Source organism: Fulmarus glacialis, unplaced genomic scaffold (genome assembly GCF_000690835.1).
Source record: "Fulmarus glacialis isolate BGI_N327 unplaced genomic scaffold, ASM69083v1 scaffold39845, whole genome shotgun sequence".
Taxonomy (NCBI): Eukaryota; Metazoa; Chordata; class Aves; order Procellariiformes; family Procellariidae; genus Fulmarus; species Fulmarus glacialis.
Window position 1 is genome coordinate 19,631 of NW_009215677.1, and position 16,736 is coordinate 36,366.

General features: G+C 46.6%; 1 protein-coding gene across 1 annotated transcript in view; it reads right to left on the reverse strand.

Moving 5' to 3' along the window:
- The window catches only part of TRIP4 (thyroid hormone receptor interactor 4), a gene marked incomplete at its 5' end in the record, with an annotated part of 33,024 nt that extends 16,584 nt beyond the window's left edge, over positions 1–16,440 (reverse strand). The window contains 10 exons of the mRNA XM_009579015.1: positions 4,867–4,958; positions 5,775–5,899; positions 7,180–7,367; positions 8,111–8,237; positions 8,784–8,999; positions 9,309–9,438; positions 11,271–11,349; positions 12,297–12,530; positions 15,918–16,054; positions 16,274–16,440. Coding sequence (XP_009577310.1) covers positions 4,867–4,958; positions 5,775–5,899; positions 7,180–7,367; positions 8,111–8,237; positions 8,784–8,999; positions 9,309–9,438; positions 11,271–11,349; positions 12,297–12,530; positions 15,918–16,054; positions 16,274–16,440 — 1,495 coding nt within the window. The remainder of the gene's footprint in view (positions 1–4,866; positions 4,959–5,774; positions 5,900–7,179; positions 7,368–8,110; positions 8,238–8,783; positions 9,000–9,308; positions 9,439–11,270; positions 11,350–12,296; positions 12,531–15,917; positions 16,055–16,273) is intronic.
- Between the last annotated feature and the right edge of the window lie 296 nt (positions 16,441–16,736).

Here is a 16,736-nt window from a genome sequence, read left to right on the forward strand (position 1 = left end):
AAGCTCTCGGGGCAGGGACTTGGTCTGAGTCTGCTGGTGCAACATCCAGCGAAACAGGGCATCGTTGCTTGATTTTGTTTTTTGAGCACAAGTGTAAAAAAAAATATTAAATGAGGATAATGATAGAAAAATACCAGCAGGGTGCCACTAACATCTTCATTAGCAACCTGAGAGAGGATGCAAACAGCGAGGAAATTACATCTGCAGACGGTACTAAATAGGGAGTGGGTGACAGCATCAAAAGGACTGAGAAATGATAGAAAAGTCGCAGGATGGACAGACCAGGAAGAGTCTCCCTTGCCTACGGGAACGAACGGTCACGAGTCAAAACAAACTCCCGCAGCTGCTGAAAAAGGCAGGGCCAGCATCAAAAGACAATGAGCAAGACAGGGAACTATTTCATCCTCGGGTGGTGGGTATAATCTGCAAATGTGGCTTGCCCTGCACTTGTGAAATGATTTCTTCCGGAAAATGCAGAAGCTTCAAATACAAGTTGGTGAAGTGGAGAGGTGTGAGTCAAAGCACAGTGCCTGAAAAGAGCTCTGCAATGGCTTAAGCTCCGAGAGGTCACTGCTGCCACATCAGATTACCTTACTTGCTAATATACTGCAGATCTTTAGGAAATATTCAATGTTTTTTGCGTGCCATAAGCAGCAAAAACACATCATCTTCCTTCCCCTCTCCTCCTGAAATGAGGAGGAGTCTTTGTACACTGAGAAATGGCTGGATTACACTGCTGACAAGTGGCTTTGGTGCCAGTTGCTGATGAACCTGGGCTGAATCATCAGCGTGAGCAACAGGGATTTCCGACTCCCAGTGAGATCAAACTCGGATTTCTGAGCTGGCGCTGCACACTTTTTCATCTTGCTAGCGTTCGCAATTAAATTAATCTCAGCTTCCTTCAGATGCACTTGCTGCTCATGATAGTCCACAAAAACATATATTTCCTCATAAACCAGCTTCAGAAGGACGCTCAGTTCTCTAAACTCAATCTTACAAGCTAGGGAAATGAACACTGCATTAAGCAAGCCTGGGAAAAGAATGGACAAAACCATTGTAAAAAAGCAACAAATTGGGAATTATAAATAGTTTGCAATACGGGAGCAGCAAAAAGCCAGTGAGATATAAACTGGGAGGTGCCATGGCATTGTGGCATTGAGAAGAGAGGTAAATCTCTCGCCTATGGGTCTGATAACAGTGCTACTGGAATACACTACTCTTCCTCCAGTGTCTCTGTGGCCAAGTGGTGCCAGCAATCTGGGAGGAATTTATAGAGAACATAGCTAATTGTGAGGCTCCTTTATGGGAAGACTAAAAGCTAGTTACCTACGGCTCAATTTCCAGATTGTAAGAAGCTGCCACAGCCATTTTACCAATGCCTGAAGAACATGTCCACCAAGGAAGAGGGGGAATTGTCAGGGAGAGAAAAGTACTTGTGAGAGACCAGGACATATTTTTCCACAAGAAGGAGGACGAGATTCTCCATTTAAAACAAAACTGCAAATCAGTGGATGCTACAGAAAAAAAAACCCTACACTGGCCCCAGTATCCTTTCCTCTTCTCTCTCCCAAGGCTTGCTCCCATACAAGGCCAAATACTCCTGCAGATTTCGTTGTATTCCAGTCCCAAAGCTCCCTCTGCTGCTCACATTCCAACCTCTCCCCATTCCGCCCATGACTAAGAAGAGACACAACCTCATCAGAAATACTCTCTTTGTCTCTAGTTTCCAGGCATCTCTCTCTGCTAAAAAAAACTCACAGGGTTTGGGAAATCCAGAAGAGCACTTCGTGAGAAACAGCCCCCAGCTGCTGATGCCTCTCCAACTCTTCATGGCAAGAAGGTGCCCATCAGCCTGGTGTGTTCTCTTCCTCCGTCCCAAGGAATCCCTTTATTCCATCTCACAAGATGGTCTTGGTTCACTATCAAGCCCTACATGGTCTGATGATTCTCATCAGACCAAACCTGACTTGTACAAGGGGCAGTGGAATGACCAGACATGAAACGGTATCGAGAAAAGCCGTGCTGTGCTTGGTACTAAGCGCAGGCTTTGTAAGTTAATAAAACACACACCGAGGAAAGCCGCTGCTCCAGATTTTGGGCATGGAGTCAGTCACAGCATCACAGACTCAGACCTCAGAAGGTCTCTAGTCCAACCTCCCGATCAAAGCAAGGTCGACACTGAATTCAGTCGAGGTTGCTCACGGCTTTGTCCTGTTGGGTCTTCAAAATCTTCACAGGTGGAGATTGCACAACCCCTCTGGGCAATGCCTGCTCCAGTGCTTGGCTGTCCTCATGGGGAATTTTTTTTAAGCCACATTGAATGCTCCCCTTTCAATTTGTGACCCTTGCCTCTCATCCTCCTGCCGTGTACATCAGCAAAGAGCCTGGCTCTGTCTCTCTACAATCTCCTTGCAGGAAGCGGAAGGTCTCTCTTCTTCCCCTGCCTCTCTTCACAGGGCACTTGCCCCAGCCCCCAACCATCTTGGTGGCCTCCACTGGCCTCACTCCAGTTCATCAACATCTTTTTTGTGACCACAGTATTCCAGATGTGGTTTAACCAATGCTGAGCAAAGAGGAATAATCACTTCTACTGGCCATACTGGGCCATCATGCTGCCAGCCCTCCTTGCTGCCAGGGCTCCCGTTCAGCTCGCTGGCTTCTTCAGTACAGCCGCTCCCCAGCACCGATGCAGGGGGTCAGTCCACCCCAGGTGCAGGGTTTGGCATTGGGCCTTCAGGAATATCACACCAGACCTTTCCTCAAGGTTCCTCTGAATGGCAGCCATGCTGCTGAGCACACCCATTGCTTCCCCCAAGAGCAGCATTCGAAAACTCATTGTGGGGCACTCCATCTCCCCCTCCAGGTCATTGCTAAATGTATCAAACAGGAGAAGTTCGAGGAAAAAGCCCTGAGGAACACCACCTCAAACCAGCCTCCAAGGAGACTAGGAGGCAACCACCACTGCACTTTGAAGCCTGATGACCCAGCCAGTTGTCAACCCTAGAAGTCCACCTACCCAGACTATAATGACTCATCTTGGATACATGCATGCTGCAGGAGACCAGGCTAAAAGCCTTGCTAAATACAAAGTAAAAGCTATTCACCACTCTAACTACTGAATCCTAAAAGGTAATCAGGTTAGTCAAGCATGATTCTACACCTAGGTAAATCCACACTGACTATTCCCAATGTCCTTCTCCTCCATGTGCCCAAAATTGGCTTTCAAGAGCAATCACACTATGAATTTCCCAGAGACCAAAGTGAGGCTGACTGGCCTGAAGTATCCAGGATCATCCTTTCTTCCCTTTTTAAAGATGGATGTAACAGTCACCTTTCTACAGTTATCAGGGTCCTCTCCTGATCTCCATGACCTTTCCAAAGTAAGAGTGGCCTCAAAAAAAACCACCTGCCAACACTCTCAGCACATTTGGATGCACACCATCAGCATCCATGGACTTGTATGGACTGAGATTTCTCAAAGACTTCTGATTCGATCTCCCTTCACTACAGCTAGTCCTTCTCCTCCTTGAACCCTGCCTCAAGGAGATCTTTTTGGGGAAGCCTGAGGAGAAGAAGGCCTCAGCACCTCAACCTTATCTGTGTCCCTGGTCACCAAATCACCTGCCTCATTCAGCAAAAGGCCACTCAAACCTCCCTTGACTCCCTTGGGAGCCTTGATCCACTGTAATCTCCAGCTGTCCCTCCTTCCCTGTACCTAGGGGCTCTGGATGTCCTCTCTGCAGGGTCTCCGTGAAGACCCTGCAGCTCTCCTGTCCATCCTCCCTGGTGAGAGGGTGCTCACCTCCTCCCACAGTTCCTTCTCCTGGTGACTCGGTGCCCCAACCAGAGCACAACTCTCACCAGTGAGGCCACTGTGACCTCCAGCTCCAGGAATAAGCACCAGGCAGTTCCAGCAGCTATGGACCTAGATGCCCCTGCTTGGGCCAAGCTGCCCTCTCTTATACCAGAGTAGTTGATCCCGCTGGTACCACAGAGCTGGGGACAAGGTCCAATGGCACATGACCACCACTGCTGCAGAGTTTCCCACGTTTCCACCCTGTCTTGAGTTTCCAAGCCCCTTCACATTCTCTGCCACACAAACCACTGCAATAACTACAAACTGCTGGCTGTGCTCAGGGAGTTGTTTGCTGCGTTCCAAAAGCAGCCAAATAGGTACCTGACTCCTCCTAATCCAGACTCCTCCCTGAGATGGGAAGATCAGTATAGTTATAGCCAGAGGTAGCAAAAAATTGCTGCCTGGCTGGGCAAAACTTGGAGCAATTCTCTCTCTCTCCAATTAGGACACCATGAAGATTCAAGAGAAACAATCAGCGCTTTAGAAGTCACATCAAGGTAAGATGTAAGCTCCCGAGTTTGCCAAATGACGATGAAAACCAGAAATACAACATTAATGCATTGCAGGTTCCTGTCTTCCACAGTCCAGCACAGCCACAGCATCCTGGTGCACGTCTGTCCATGCAGCAAGGGAAGCAACGGTTGTCATGAGCCCATGCAGCATGGTCTCTCAAGCTAGTGTTGGTTTAATTAAACAGGCGTCAGTCCTTACTGAAGAGTTTCAGAGTATGTGAGAAACTAGTTTCTACCAAACTACCTCACTGCCAGAGAGGCTGATGATGCATTTAGCCTGTGTTAGTCCACCACTCCCTTCGGCCATTGCTGAAATGCATTTTCTTGGTACGTTCTCTTTCTAACCATACAAGACTGCGTAGTAGTTGTGTCTTCGCTCATCGCAGTATAAAATCTCCATTCAATGTCTTCGCTAGAGCACCTCTTGGAGGCGAGTTACACTACTTTAAAAGTTTGCTGGCTAATGCAAGCTCGTAAAGGTTGGTTTGCTGTACTCACCTGCTCATTGAATTGCTCTTGCGATAAACAGTCGGTCACGTCCACACAGCCTAGGAGGCACCCTGAGGGATAATCGCTTGGAAATTCCACATCTGCATCAAAAGAAATATCTCTTAAGGGGAGCCACATCCCCACACACATAGTTGGGGTCTTCTAACCCCCAGGTGCCCTTCCCTCTCCTCCACGCACTTCTACTTTTTGAGGCACAAGAAAACATACCGCCAATTTTAACATCCTGTCGTTCTTTTTCCAGCTCAGGATCTTCACCATGACAGGACTAAGGTTGGGAGATTTGATTATACATACACCTTTCCCTGCTTAGCTTCTGACAGAGGAACATATAGCGCAGGAAGAGCTCCTGGCTCTGATGAGGGAGCAGGCAATCCTGCTGTATGACATTTAAGCTGGGTGATGTGCAGAAACACCGCAAAGAGGCATGCAGTGCAGCCACCAGCATCCTCCTACCCATGCGAGAGAATAACAACTTCCTGAGAACCTGCAGCTTTTCAATCCTGCTTTCCGCAAGGCCAGAATACATGAAAAGCTTTTAACATCATTATAAACAGACTGAAGCACAAGCCACTTCACACGCACGCAAGCACACACTCGATAGCTTGTTGCTTGAGCCAAGAATAAATGAAGTATTTTCCTGTCAAAAGCTATCACAGAAGTCAGGTGCAATTCGCCAGTGTTTGTGCTTGGAGTACATGACCAGCTAAAAGATGGAGTTAAAGTCTGCCACCATACTCATTCGGCTGACGAAATGCAGAAAGGATGAAGAGAATTTCAAGAACAGAAGGTTAAAAAGCGAAGGAGTAATAACTGCTCAGCAGAGAGGGCTTTCTGACACTGCTCATTACGTGGCTCAATGTACCAAACAATACAAAGATTCAAGGAGAGAAGTTCACCTTTCCGGAGCAGCATTCTGTAGGTGGTCTCCAGTTCACAGATTTCCTGAGGGGAAGGTCTTTTAGCAGTAGCTGCAATCCATAACCGCCCTCTATGAGACGTGTACCAGGTCCTGCCCTCCACCCTAGAGAACAAAGGACTTAAATTTCAGCAGAAATCACCCACACGGACACATTTTTCAATTGAACGTTTCGCTACACAATTCCATCCTGCTGCTAAGCTTTGCCCTGACTATTTAAACTCAAGCAACGTGTCAGCACTACAGAGAAAAGCTGAGATGGGCAAGAAATAATGCCACAAGCAGATCATGTCCTTACTGCTTTAGAGCAACAGCAAAAAAGGACATCAATCCCCTGCAAGTACAGCAGTATGTCGGACACGTGTGTAGGACAATCTGCTCATACAATTCCCTTACAAGCCTAAAAAGTTACGCACAGAAACTCAAGCAACGTGTCAGCACTACAGAGAAAAGCTGAGATGGGCAAGAAATAATGCCACAAGCAGATCATGTCCTTACTGCTTTAGAGCAACAGCAAAAAAGGACATCAATCCCCTGCAAGTACAGCAGTATGTCGGACACGTGTGTAGGACAATCTGCTCATACAATTCCCTTACAAGCCTAAAAAGTTACGCACAGTAAGCATGCAATCTAGGGAGCAATGACAGACCATGCATCTGTATGAAGTGGTCGTTAGCTGCAGCCCTTGCGGATCCCAGCATGGACACTGGGCATCAATGCTGCAGCTGTATCGGAGTGGCTGACAGCATCCCCAGACCACCTGGATGCAGAAGCTGGGCACGTGAAGATTTACAGCATCTTTAGCTTGGGAAGTGAAAAAGCTTTGCTCTCTAAAATGAAAAATTCTGTGAAGGAAAGGAAAAAAAAGACTAAAGAAGATTCTTTGTTCTAGATTAGTGGTAGGAAAGGTGAATTAACGTGTCAGGGATGCTGTGCTGAAGGAGCTTCTCTTTGTAACCTGATTTCTGGCCCAGAGGGGGAAGGTGGTGTGGCAAGGGGTGTGTGCGTATGGTTGGTTTTTTTAAACAGAGCCTGGTGCCACTTTATGATGGACAAAAAGACCAGAAGAACATATTTCACATTTTCGGCTTGTTTACCTTTCAAATTCCAGAAAGGTATGCTCCGACTATAGTGCAGAAATCTCAGCCTCTCTCTAAATTTACCCACTGTGAAGAAACTTGCACCTTCCAGGTTAGCTACTCTCATGAAAAAACAATTCATCAGGCTTCTCAAACCACCAGCACAGTGGATGAGGAAGCATGGCTTCCAAACCTGGAGCTATCAGTAGGTATATCAGTAGGTATCCTCTGAGGAACACAACTTCCCAGCTCGCCTACGAAGCAAGAGCTGGTCAGGATACAACACAGTTCAGTCTACCCTTTTACCTTTTGATTCCTCTTACGAGCAAGGAAGCCCAAGGCTGGTGCATGCTGAGGCACCAACCATCATCTGAGATCTCCTGCAATTCTCGATCCTGAATCCGCAATCTGTTCCGGTCCAAGCCAGACTCATTTCCAGCATCCATGGAATGGATGGCTTTCCGGAGTGGAGGCAAACCAGTTTGGTCCACCCACTTCAGCATGTTCAAAAGAAACAGGAAAAAGGTTAGCACCTCTCTAGGAAAGATGTTTATCAAGTGCAAATCCTAGTTGAAGTTTTCCTTCGTTTAAGGACAGAGGTATTACTCTTATTGGGATCACCCTTCCTTCCTTGCAAGCTCACTGCGCTTACATGCGATACTTTGGCAGGGGGAAAAGCAAGGTCATGTTCCACTCTGTGCGGCTTTTCCTTTCGATGCATCACAGCTAAACTATGGATTTAAAGAATAAATCTACCTGCTGGTGTTTCAAAGCATTCACAGGAAGATACAATTTTCAAAGCACATTCACAGCCGTCAACACTCAAAACTGGGAATCGTCCAACCTTCAAATGCTTAGCATACACCAAGAACACCACGATTAAAGTGGAATTAGAGTGTAGAGATTATGCCCTTTGGAAATCGGAAATCTAGCAGAAAAGGCCTCATAAACAGAGCTGAAAAAGTGACACAACCTTGGGCTGACTCTCAGAAACTCTTTCAAGTTCGTGAAGAGGAGGAAGGAGACTAAAACTTGGATAAACCAAACCTCCCAAGAGCAGGGAATAGAGCAGGGCATTGGCAAACCTTTTCTGTCCCCAACCCAAATGGCTAATGAGGATCACCCAGACACAGGGGAGGAAAGAGGTACTACAAACATGCTAGAATTCACAATTCTTAAGCTCAGCTCTCCCAAAATTAGCCATTACTCTGGTATAAATCATTCAACCCATACTGACCAAAGGAGCAGGCTGAAGAAGACGGGGGTTCACTAAAACACCAGAACTCAGAGTTGTCTTTGCTTCTGGGCTCCCAGCTGTCTCACTCAGCGTGCCACAATTAATGGCTTCGATGGTTTCATCCAGTCTGCAAGCACAAACAAGAGGCATGAAAATTCCCTGCTTCCCCCTGGCAACGTCCCTCTTCTCCCCACACAAAAATTTCTGACCCAAAGCATTTTTTTTACCACCTCCCCTAGCTAAACAATTTCCTTGCTAGGTCCAATTTCTAATTTGAACAGTCACTCTTATCTACTGCAGAAACTCAGCCTGGTTTGAATTTGAGACGAATTGGTTCTGTTGAGATAGGCCTTCTGCAACATCTCTTTCCAGGGCAGCTTTATCTTTAACAGACGTACCAGCTACTGAAACCCCGTGCAAGCCTCGCACAGTTGGGCTTTGGAGGGGGTCTCCGCAGAGTTGCGCTGAAAGAGATGATATGCTGCAAGCCAAGAAGACCCTCAAGGAAGAAAAGGATGTAAAACTGCATCCTAGTATCGGAGGTGCCCTTCAACAGATCGGCTTGCTCAGCTTTCCTTACACTTGCTCTTCCAGATTCAGCCAGACCACTATCCGTAACGATTTTCACCTCCCTCCTTTCGGGCATGCCTTTGCGCTGCCAGTTCTCACTCACTTGCTGTGGTATTCAGCCATGCTGTTGTCTTCCTCCAGGATCTGCCTGCCAGCGAAGTCGATGGTGATTTTTTTGGCAAGACGAGAGGCGTGACGCAGCTCCCGCAGTTCCTGCTCTCTTTTCTGGAGGGCCTCCCTTTCCTTCTTGGAGAGCCACTGGTTGGAGTCTGTGGCAAAGTAATCTGATTCATCGTCAATGACCTGGGTTCGACGCACACTGGTGAGAAACAGCCGTAATGGTAGAAGATGAGCACAGCGGGACAGTGACACAGCACTGCCTGCCCCAAACCTGCCTTCCTACCGGCTCCTTTCTGTTCTCTCTAGAGAGCTGGACCGTCAGGGACACAAAGCAAGGACATCCAAACAGGACCCATTTGAGGGGTTCACTCTTGTTCCACCAAACCCCAAGGTGTCGGTAGCTACAGCCCAGGTCTTAGAAGGAACTCTCTAACATTTCTGCTAAAGGCAGCTTAGTCTGCCAGATAATTTACTCTATTCCATGATAGTCTCACAGCTAGTATCTTACCTTGTCCTGTCAAATTCCAACAACTTTTCTTTGTGTTTCACGGCCATCTCCAGGCCTGCTTTGAGTCTAGCTTCTTGTCGAGGCAGTAATTCTTTGCTTATGACATCCAAACTCCCTGAACTTTCAGCACCTGAGATAGAAAATAAATCATAGCTCAATAGTCAGGGATGGGCCAGTTGTTTAAAGCCCAGTCCTGGTGGGGCTGGCTGCAGAAATGCCCCTTAAAACAAATGCCATTCAAGGGCCTAAAAGAAGAATGTTGCACCAAGATCAGCACCTTTCCAAACCAGGTTCAAGGCCCAATTTTCCCTCTAGCCGCTTTCACAGACTCCTTCCTCCAAATAGGAGGAAGTACTTAAATACTACAGTGACAACATCTAGGTAGTGTTTAGAGAGAAGGTCTTGGTCTTTGATTCTCCTTCACCCTTCCCTAACAATTTGGGCAGTCCAAATTCTGCCCATCACCAAGCGCAGGCCTCGAGCCCCCTCCTAAAAGCCAAATTCTCTCCTAAGTGTTTCTACCTCCACAAAGAGACTCTTGGTCACGACACATCACTGACAATTGCCAGTTACGTGCAGAGCAAGCCTTCTGTCTGCTGCTGTATGAGCCTCTTGCAAATGAAATCCTCCCCCAACACACCTCAGCAGGTTTTTCAGACCAGCTATTGTTAGAGAAGGAGAAATCTATTCCCAGCAATGATCTCTTCTTTCTTACCATTTCTGGCAAGGGGCCAAAACCCAAACAAACAAACAGAAGGGGAAAAAAAAAAAAGCTTTACGTCAAAGCCACAATGGAACAAACCAATGTATTTCACAGAAGACACCACGCGGGCTAACGCCTTTATTTCAGAGAAACAAAAAAGCCTGTATTTCCCTGTCGTCGCTGATCCACGTTTTTTCAGTCCTGAGACAAATAGCTATCCATGTTTCAGCTTTCACCTACACAGATAATGCACAAAGCAAAACCTGGCAGGGGCAGAAGGGAAGACTGATAAAATGGGTACGAAAAAGGGATCCTGAAGTACATCAGGATCTCTACAGGAAAATTATAAACAGACCGACTCTGTGATCAGCTGTTACCCTCAAGGACTTGCAGGACCTCCTGCCGTCTCAGCAGCTCTAAAGAGAAGTTGACACCAAGACCCAGAGTAAATATTTCCCCAGTTCTTCAGCAAAGTATATTTTTCAACCAAGAACACTGTGACCTTGGCTATATTTCAGCTAAACTCAGAAAAACATCCCCATAATGCACAGGTCTTCACTGGGAGACTGGGTATTATTTCCTCTTGCTTTCCTTGGCTCTGCTCCTATTTTTAGCTCCCAAGATAAGTGTTAGACAAGAAGAGTCATTAGAAAATATTAACTACCACCTCTCTAGACCCAGCAAATCAGATAGCAGCACTTCATCTTCCACAACACACATTCCACATGAGACTTACCCTAATTTTCAAGGACCGCTACAATGATCCAGTTCATGTCATTATTTAGGAATGCCTAACGAGCAGCCTTGGGGCCTCCGGGTAAGGACATTATGCGCTGCCATTTGACACTCACAGCTATCACCTCTGTTGAAGTCCACAAATGCTGCCGAGTGTTTGCTGAGAGGATACAAGGAGCCGGCTTCCCAGCCATCCTTTCAGTACCCACCACGAACACCGTGCAGCAACGGGGGCAAGTGGCTCAGTAAAGTCTGAAGCAAAGAGAGTTCACAAACTGTCCTGGCAATTTACAGCCCAAAGAAACATTCAAGTGCCAGCTCCCAAGAAAGAATTACCGTTAGACTTTGGCAGCAATTCTTTGTAATTCAGATGAATGGATCTAGACAATTTATACACCAGGACAGACACACTCTCATTCCTACACAACATCAAGGCAACTGTAGCACAGTGAGGCAGAGGAGGGCTCCTGCTGTTGCATAACTGATTGGATTCGTTATATTACAGGTATCTAATTGCTACTGACCTGCCATGAGCTTCTTCAGCAACTTCTGGCTCTTGTTTGAGTCCCGTTGAAGAATGTCCTGCTCTTCTTTAGTGCACACCTAAGGAAAAGAAAGAAAATGGAGACTTAGGAAGGACATCACATGCTTGACCAGTTTCAGAGCCTTGGACAACAGCTCAGGGTAAGCTGTTTAAAATGGCCCAGATAGTCCACACCTCCTTCCCTTTGGTGTTATTTACGCAGGGAGAATCCTGAAAGCTTGTTCTTTACTAAAAGCAATCCGTGAGAAATGTACAGCTTGGTCTTTCTCGGTTCTGTGGGTGGGCACACTGCTAGGTGATCTCAAAGGATGAGAAATGCACTCAGAACCTCCCCGAGCAGATGAGCAACGTTTAACACAGAGGTCCTCTCTCTTGGCTGGCCACTTGGAGTTAAACAGATCTTTAAAAACAGCAACGAATCTGATTTAAAACATTTTCTTCATCCAACCAATATTTTCCTCTCTCCTGAAGTTAACTTTACTGAATCTGCAGTCATTAACTTGCCCCCTTTCTCCAAAAGGTGCCCTTTCAACCAAATACAGGCTGTAACAGGTATCCCAAATGATGCATACCGCACAAGTGTCGAAGAAAAGTCAGCACACTGGCCCTGGCCATGCCTCCTGCCCCTTACAAGGCTACCAGGGTTGTGCCCAGGATGGGGCTGAAGCCTTGCACACATTTTGGACACTAGTTTGATGCACAGGACAGCCACGTGAGACTGTAATAAATCAGGCAAGCTCCAAAGTGATGTACATTATGAGGGAAACCTCTCCGCTCTCCAATGTGGCACATCATAAAAGAAACACAAAGTGACTTAAAGCCACAGCAGTTCTCCTTCCCCTAAAAGGAGACAGTACAGGTTCTTTCCTGCCCAGCTTTAGAGCTTGGAGAACTTTGCTAGAAGAACTTTGATCTGAGAGGCTAGTTCAGCCCCATGCCATTTCAAAGCCCTGAGCAAACTACGCCACGTTCAAGCACAGCAAATAAAAACCGCCTCGTTACTAACCAGAGCACCACAGAACAAGCAGGGTCCAGAGCCCTCCTGCTCGCAGACAATGCGCCCACAAACCAAGCAATTGTTGATGAGCTTGTGCTTCTGGCCCAGGCACTCGCAGGTGTGACGGCCAGGGATCAGGACGGCCAGTTTGTCTTGCCCCTCCTTGGTATAGAGGCTGACATATTTGGGCTTCTTCTTAGAGGAATTGCTACTGCTGCTGACGCCACTGCTGTTCTCCTGTGCCTGAGAAGCAAAAAAATAAACAAACAAATTGTACTCACAATGCAATACCGGCAGCAAAGAGAAAACACTGACCCTTGAACAGGCTGGGGAGACTCAGACAAGTGTTATTCTGCCTAACTGGAATGAAACTTGGACCAGACCCCAGATTCAATGGAAAGACAAGCTTAGGCCTGCCAGAAAAGGTCCAAGGAATCTAAACAAAGCAAGGACATAAGGATATTGCTGGTCCACTTGACGTTTGCTGCCTCTGAAAGCTAAAACTGCTTGGGTTTAGATGGCAGGCATGCTGTCAGTCCTCCGGACCTGCAATATCAACTCACAGGTATTTAACAGCTTCAAATAGCAGCTCAGCTACCCCCAGATTTATCTTCAAGGGCTATTTAGATTATAGCAACGCCCTGTTTGTAACTACGAAGTCCTGTGTGTGCCTATCCCCAGAAACAGAGCTGTTGGTGGCAGCAGGACCTCTTCATTCATAGCCAGTTCTCCACCCAGCTTTTTTTACATTTTCCACCCTGAGCAGAGGTTTTCCATGCACCGCACGTTCAAGTATTGAGCTGTAATGTAAATTCTTCTCGTTTCATGACTTGGCATCAGTGATTCTGTGATCCACCTCTCTGAGTTTCAATCAGGGACTGCACTGGGTCAGGCTTTGGGTCAGGCTGAAGTAGAGAAACCCTGATCAGAAACAAAGCAAGATATTTTAGATGATGGCTGGATTAATAATCTAATAGTGGAATTCTCTGTCTTCTCCCTCAGACCTTACACCTTGATCAAAGAAACAAAGGGTTCCTCCTGCCACCCGACATCTCCAGCAGGTGTATCTCCGGCTGAGAAGTGAATTGTTGAGAAGTTAATTGCAGGAATTAATTACAGCACAGAAATCATTCCAGGAGAACAGAACAAAGCCAAATGCTACCATTTCTCTGGCAATGCTCAAAAACAGATGCTTTGAAAAGCAAGCACAACACGCTCCAGGCACAAACCTACCTCAAAACACTAGATGAGACTGGTTTCAACCATGAATTGCATGCTAGCCATGATCAAGAAAGACTCGGACTTATTACCCTTATCTATTTCAGCAAGCAGCACTCCAATGTACTCCAACTCTCTGGCCTTTAGTTGTCGTATCTGCGACACACTTGAAAATCCTCTTGCAGCTCAAGCGTAGCTTTTCTTTGCCTCTCCTCTCCACAGTCTCTCTCAACAACAGAAAAGAGGATTTCTCGGAAACCCTCTCCCAGAAAGCCTGTTTGCGTTCACCACAGAACAACTAGCTTTCTCTGCCTCTGCACGCTAGAGGGTCGCTCCTGCTCCCTGACCCACACCTCAGCTAGCACTGCTTCTACGTCCTCACACGCTGCTTTTCTCAGTGACAGTGCCGTGCTGCGGCATTAGGACACCTCGTCTTGACTCTTTTTACCTGCTCTCAGTAGCAGCAGGCTACTGGTTTAGTGACAAGTGGGCATAGCGCTTCCAGTCCCGCTAGCTCCACCCAACTGGCTTTATTGCCACTGCCAGATCCAAACACTACTGTCATGGAAAAAAAAAAACAAAACCAGATAAAGTAACTTTGGTTGGCAAAGCTTGGCAGAGCTTTCTCAGTTTTTTTTTAATTAAGTTAGAAGATAACTACAAGAAAATGGAACATCACTGTCCATTTTTAACCCTCCAGTTCAAAAAATGTGGTTTTTTATCTTACAAATACTTTAAGCATTTGCAGCCTCCCTGCTACAAAAACTTCAATTTAAAAACATAAATTTAAGTTCGACTATTTATTCAGGTGCAACCCTGACTCTCAGGATTTTGATGTTGCTCAGTCAGGGTTGCACCTGGATAAATCATGGAATTTAATTTCGGGAGGTGCAACGTGCTCGATGTTTACAGCATGAAAGACTCCACCGCAAGTCTAACGATGCAAGTCAAGCACACTGCACATCCGCATGCTTATTTCTGCGGAGCACACTTACACTTCAGACAGCAATAGAGTGATCTGCTGTATTTGATGCAACCTGGGACTGCAGTTGTACAGCTGGATCCGTACCTAAGGAAGAAGCTTGGGTTCGCAGCAGGTAGCTCCGAGTCAAAACCCACTACACCGGAAATAAAATCCAGAAATTCAGCCTAGGTAATTACAATGACATTTAACAGCAAAAATCATCATATTTGATGCGCTGACTGTGGGAAATGGTTCTGCTGAATGGAAAGCAAGGCTGCCGCAAAAAGTTAGTTAAGAGAAAGGCAACTACTGCTTGCTGCATGGCCTTGTGCTGCTTGAAAATAGCAGTATTTCTTGGTTTTTAGCTTTGCTATGCTCTTATTTTGCAGTTTCTTTCATTGCCGCTCAGACTGTTAATGAATACTGCAAAAACATTTCTCCACAAAATTGAACATCTTAATCTCAACACTAAAGTGGAGCTGAACAGGAGAAGGAAACGGCCAAACCAGAGGTGCTGCTCACTGGAAAGGCACGTGCTACAGCTCTGATTCCTCTATCTAACGCCTAAGGCCTCCTCCCTGAAGCAGCCTGAAATATTTCAGTTGCCAATTAAAGCTTTATTCAGCGTGACTGGGAAGTTTTAAATACAGCAAGAAGGAATGTTCTACCCATTTGGTGGCTTCCTTAATTCCTCAACCTTCACACCTCTGCTTTAATGAAATACCTTTTATTACTAATTACAGCATCTACTTCCATTGTCCACTCTCATCCAGGCTTCTTTGAGGGGGGAGTAAAATCCATTTTGACATAGTCGCTACCTGATGATCATTTTACTCTCCGTTACAGACACAAGCATACACAACGTTTCTCCCCATCCCCATATTATTTGCCCCACAGCAGTGAGACTCCCGGACACACAGAGAGGGTACAAGCACGGCCTGTCCAAATCCGCGGTCAGCTTTGAACAGTCGATGCACAGGAACAGCCACCCTCTCATTGCAACTGGGCAACTGTACAACTCGCTGACAGTGCGCTTGCAGCGTGGGACCCCTGCCTATCCCAACGGCTGCCAAAGTATTTGCTCAGGTTATAGCTTGTGGCTGCCACGCTGCATGCTATCGATGAGTGAGCAAAGACACACAAACGTATATCTCACAGAGGCTGTGCTGTATATAAGACAAGACAAGGTTTGCAGGGGGAAGCAAGCATTAATTCGACACAGTGATGTAGCTGGGAAACACAAACGTGCCTTCAGGTACATCATCCGCTTCGTCACGACTCTGATAACGAAGGATTCATATTTCTGAAAGCTTATTTCCATTTTCCAATCACGTCTTTTGTTGGAGTGTTTGATATTACCTTTCCCCGCGACCCAGGTTCAAAGTGCGCCCTCAGCACCCCGTGACACACAGCCAGGCGAAGCCTGCCCTCGCGTACCAGACACTCACCTTGGCCAGGTCGAGGGGGGTTTTTACTTCCTCTACATGTGCACTTGGCTCAGCATACGCAGGCGTCTCCTGCTTGTTCCTTCCTTTGCGTTTACCCTTTTTGGCTTGGTCTCCAGCCCGAGGCACTTCCGAAGTCTCTGGAAGCGTGCGTAAGCACAAAGAAAGGCTGGGTAACTACCAGCAAGAGAAAGATGTCCCTGAACTCTTACTTGGTGAATGAAAATGGGCTTTACACTGTCACGAAGAACAGAAATGGGACCAGTCACGGGCATTCATGGCATGTAATTGTTTATAAACAGAATAACTGAAGATAAGCTTACTTGAGACTTTAATTCTTTCCTCCCCATACTACTTACCATCCTTTTTCCGATACGCTGGCAAAGGCTCAGATGGCAGCTGGGAGGATTTCCGCCACCTGACCAGCAGTTCTTCTACAAACCGACTCTTCTTCCCATCAGTCCCCTGAATGAGGTCAACGACGTATTCCCGGATCTCGTCCTCATTTGTTATTGACAAGATGTACCTGCAAGAGGATGGGATTGAGAAAAATGGGTAAGGAGGCTTTTGTTCTGAGGAAACCAGCGTTCTAATCGCACACGTGTGCAATTTATCTCTCCTCTTCAGACGAGGCTTCTGTAGAGACCATGGTAAGAAACAGGTTTATGAGTCAAATTTTGAGACAGGCACTTTGGGAAATCCCCTGTGGCTGTTTCACTGAAAAAAAAGTAAGTTAAATTATTTTTCTCCCCCTGTTCCAGAGTGACATCCCCCCGACCCTTCTGCCAAACACTAAAAAAATTCACCCAGAGACTTCAGTTC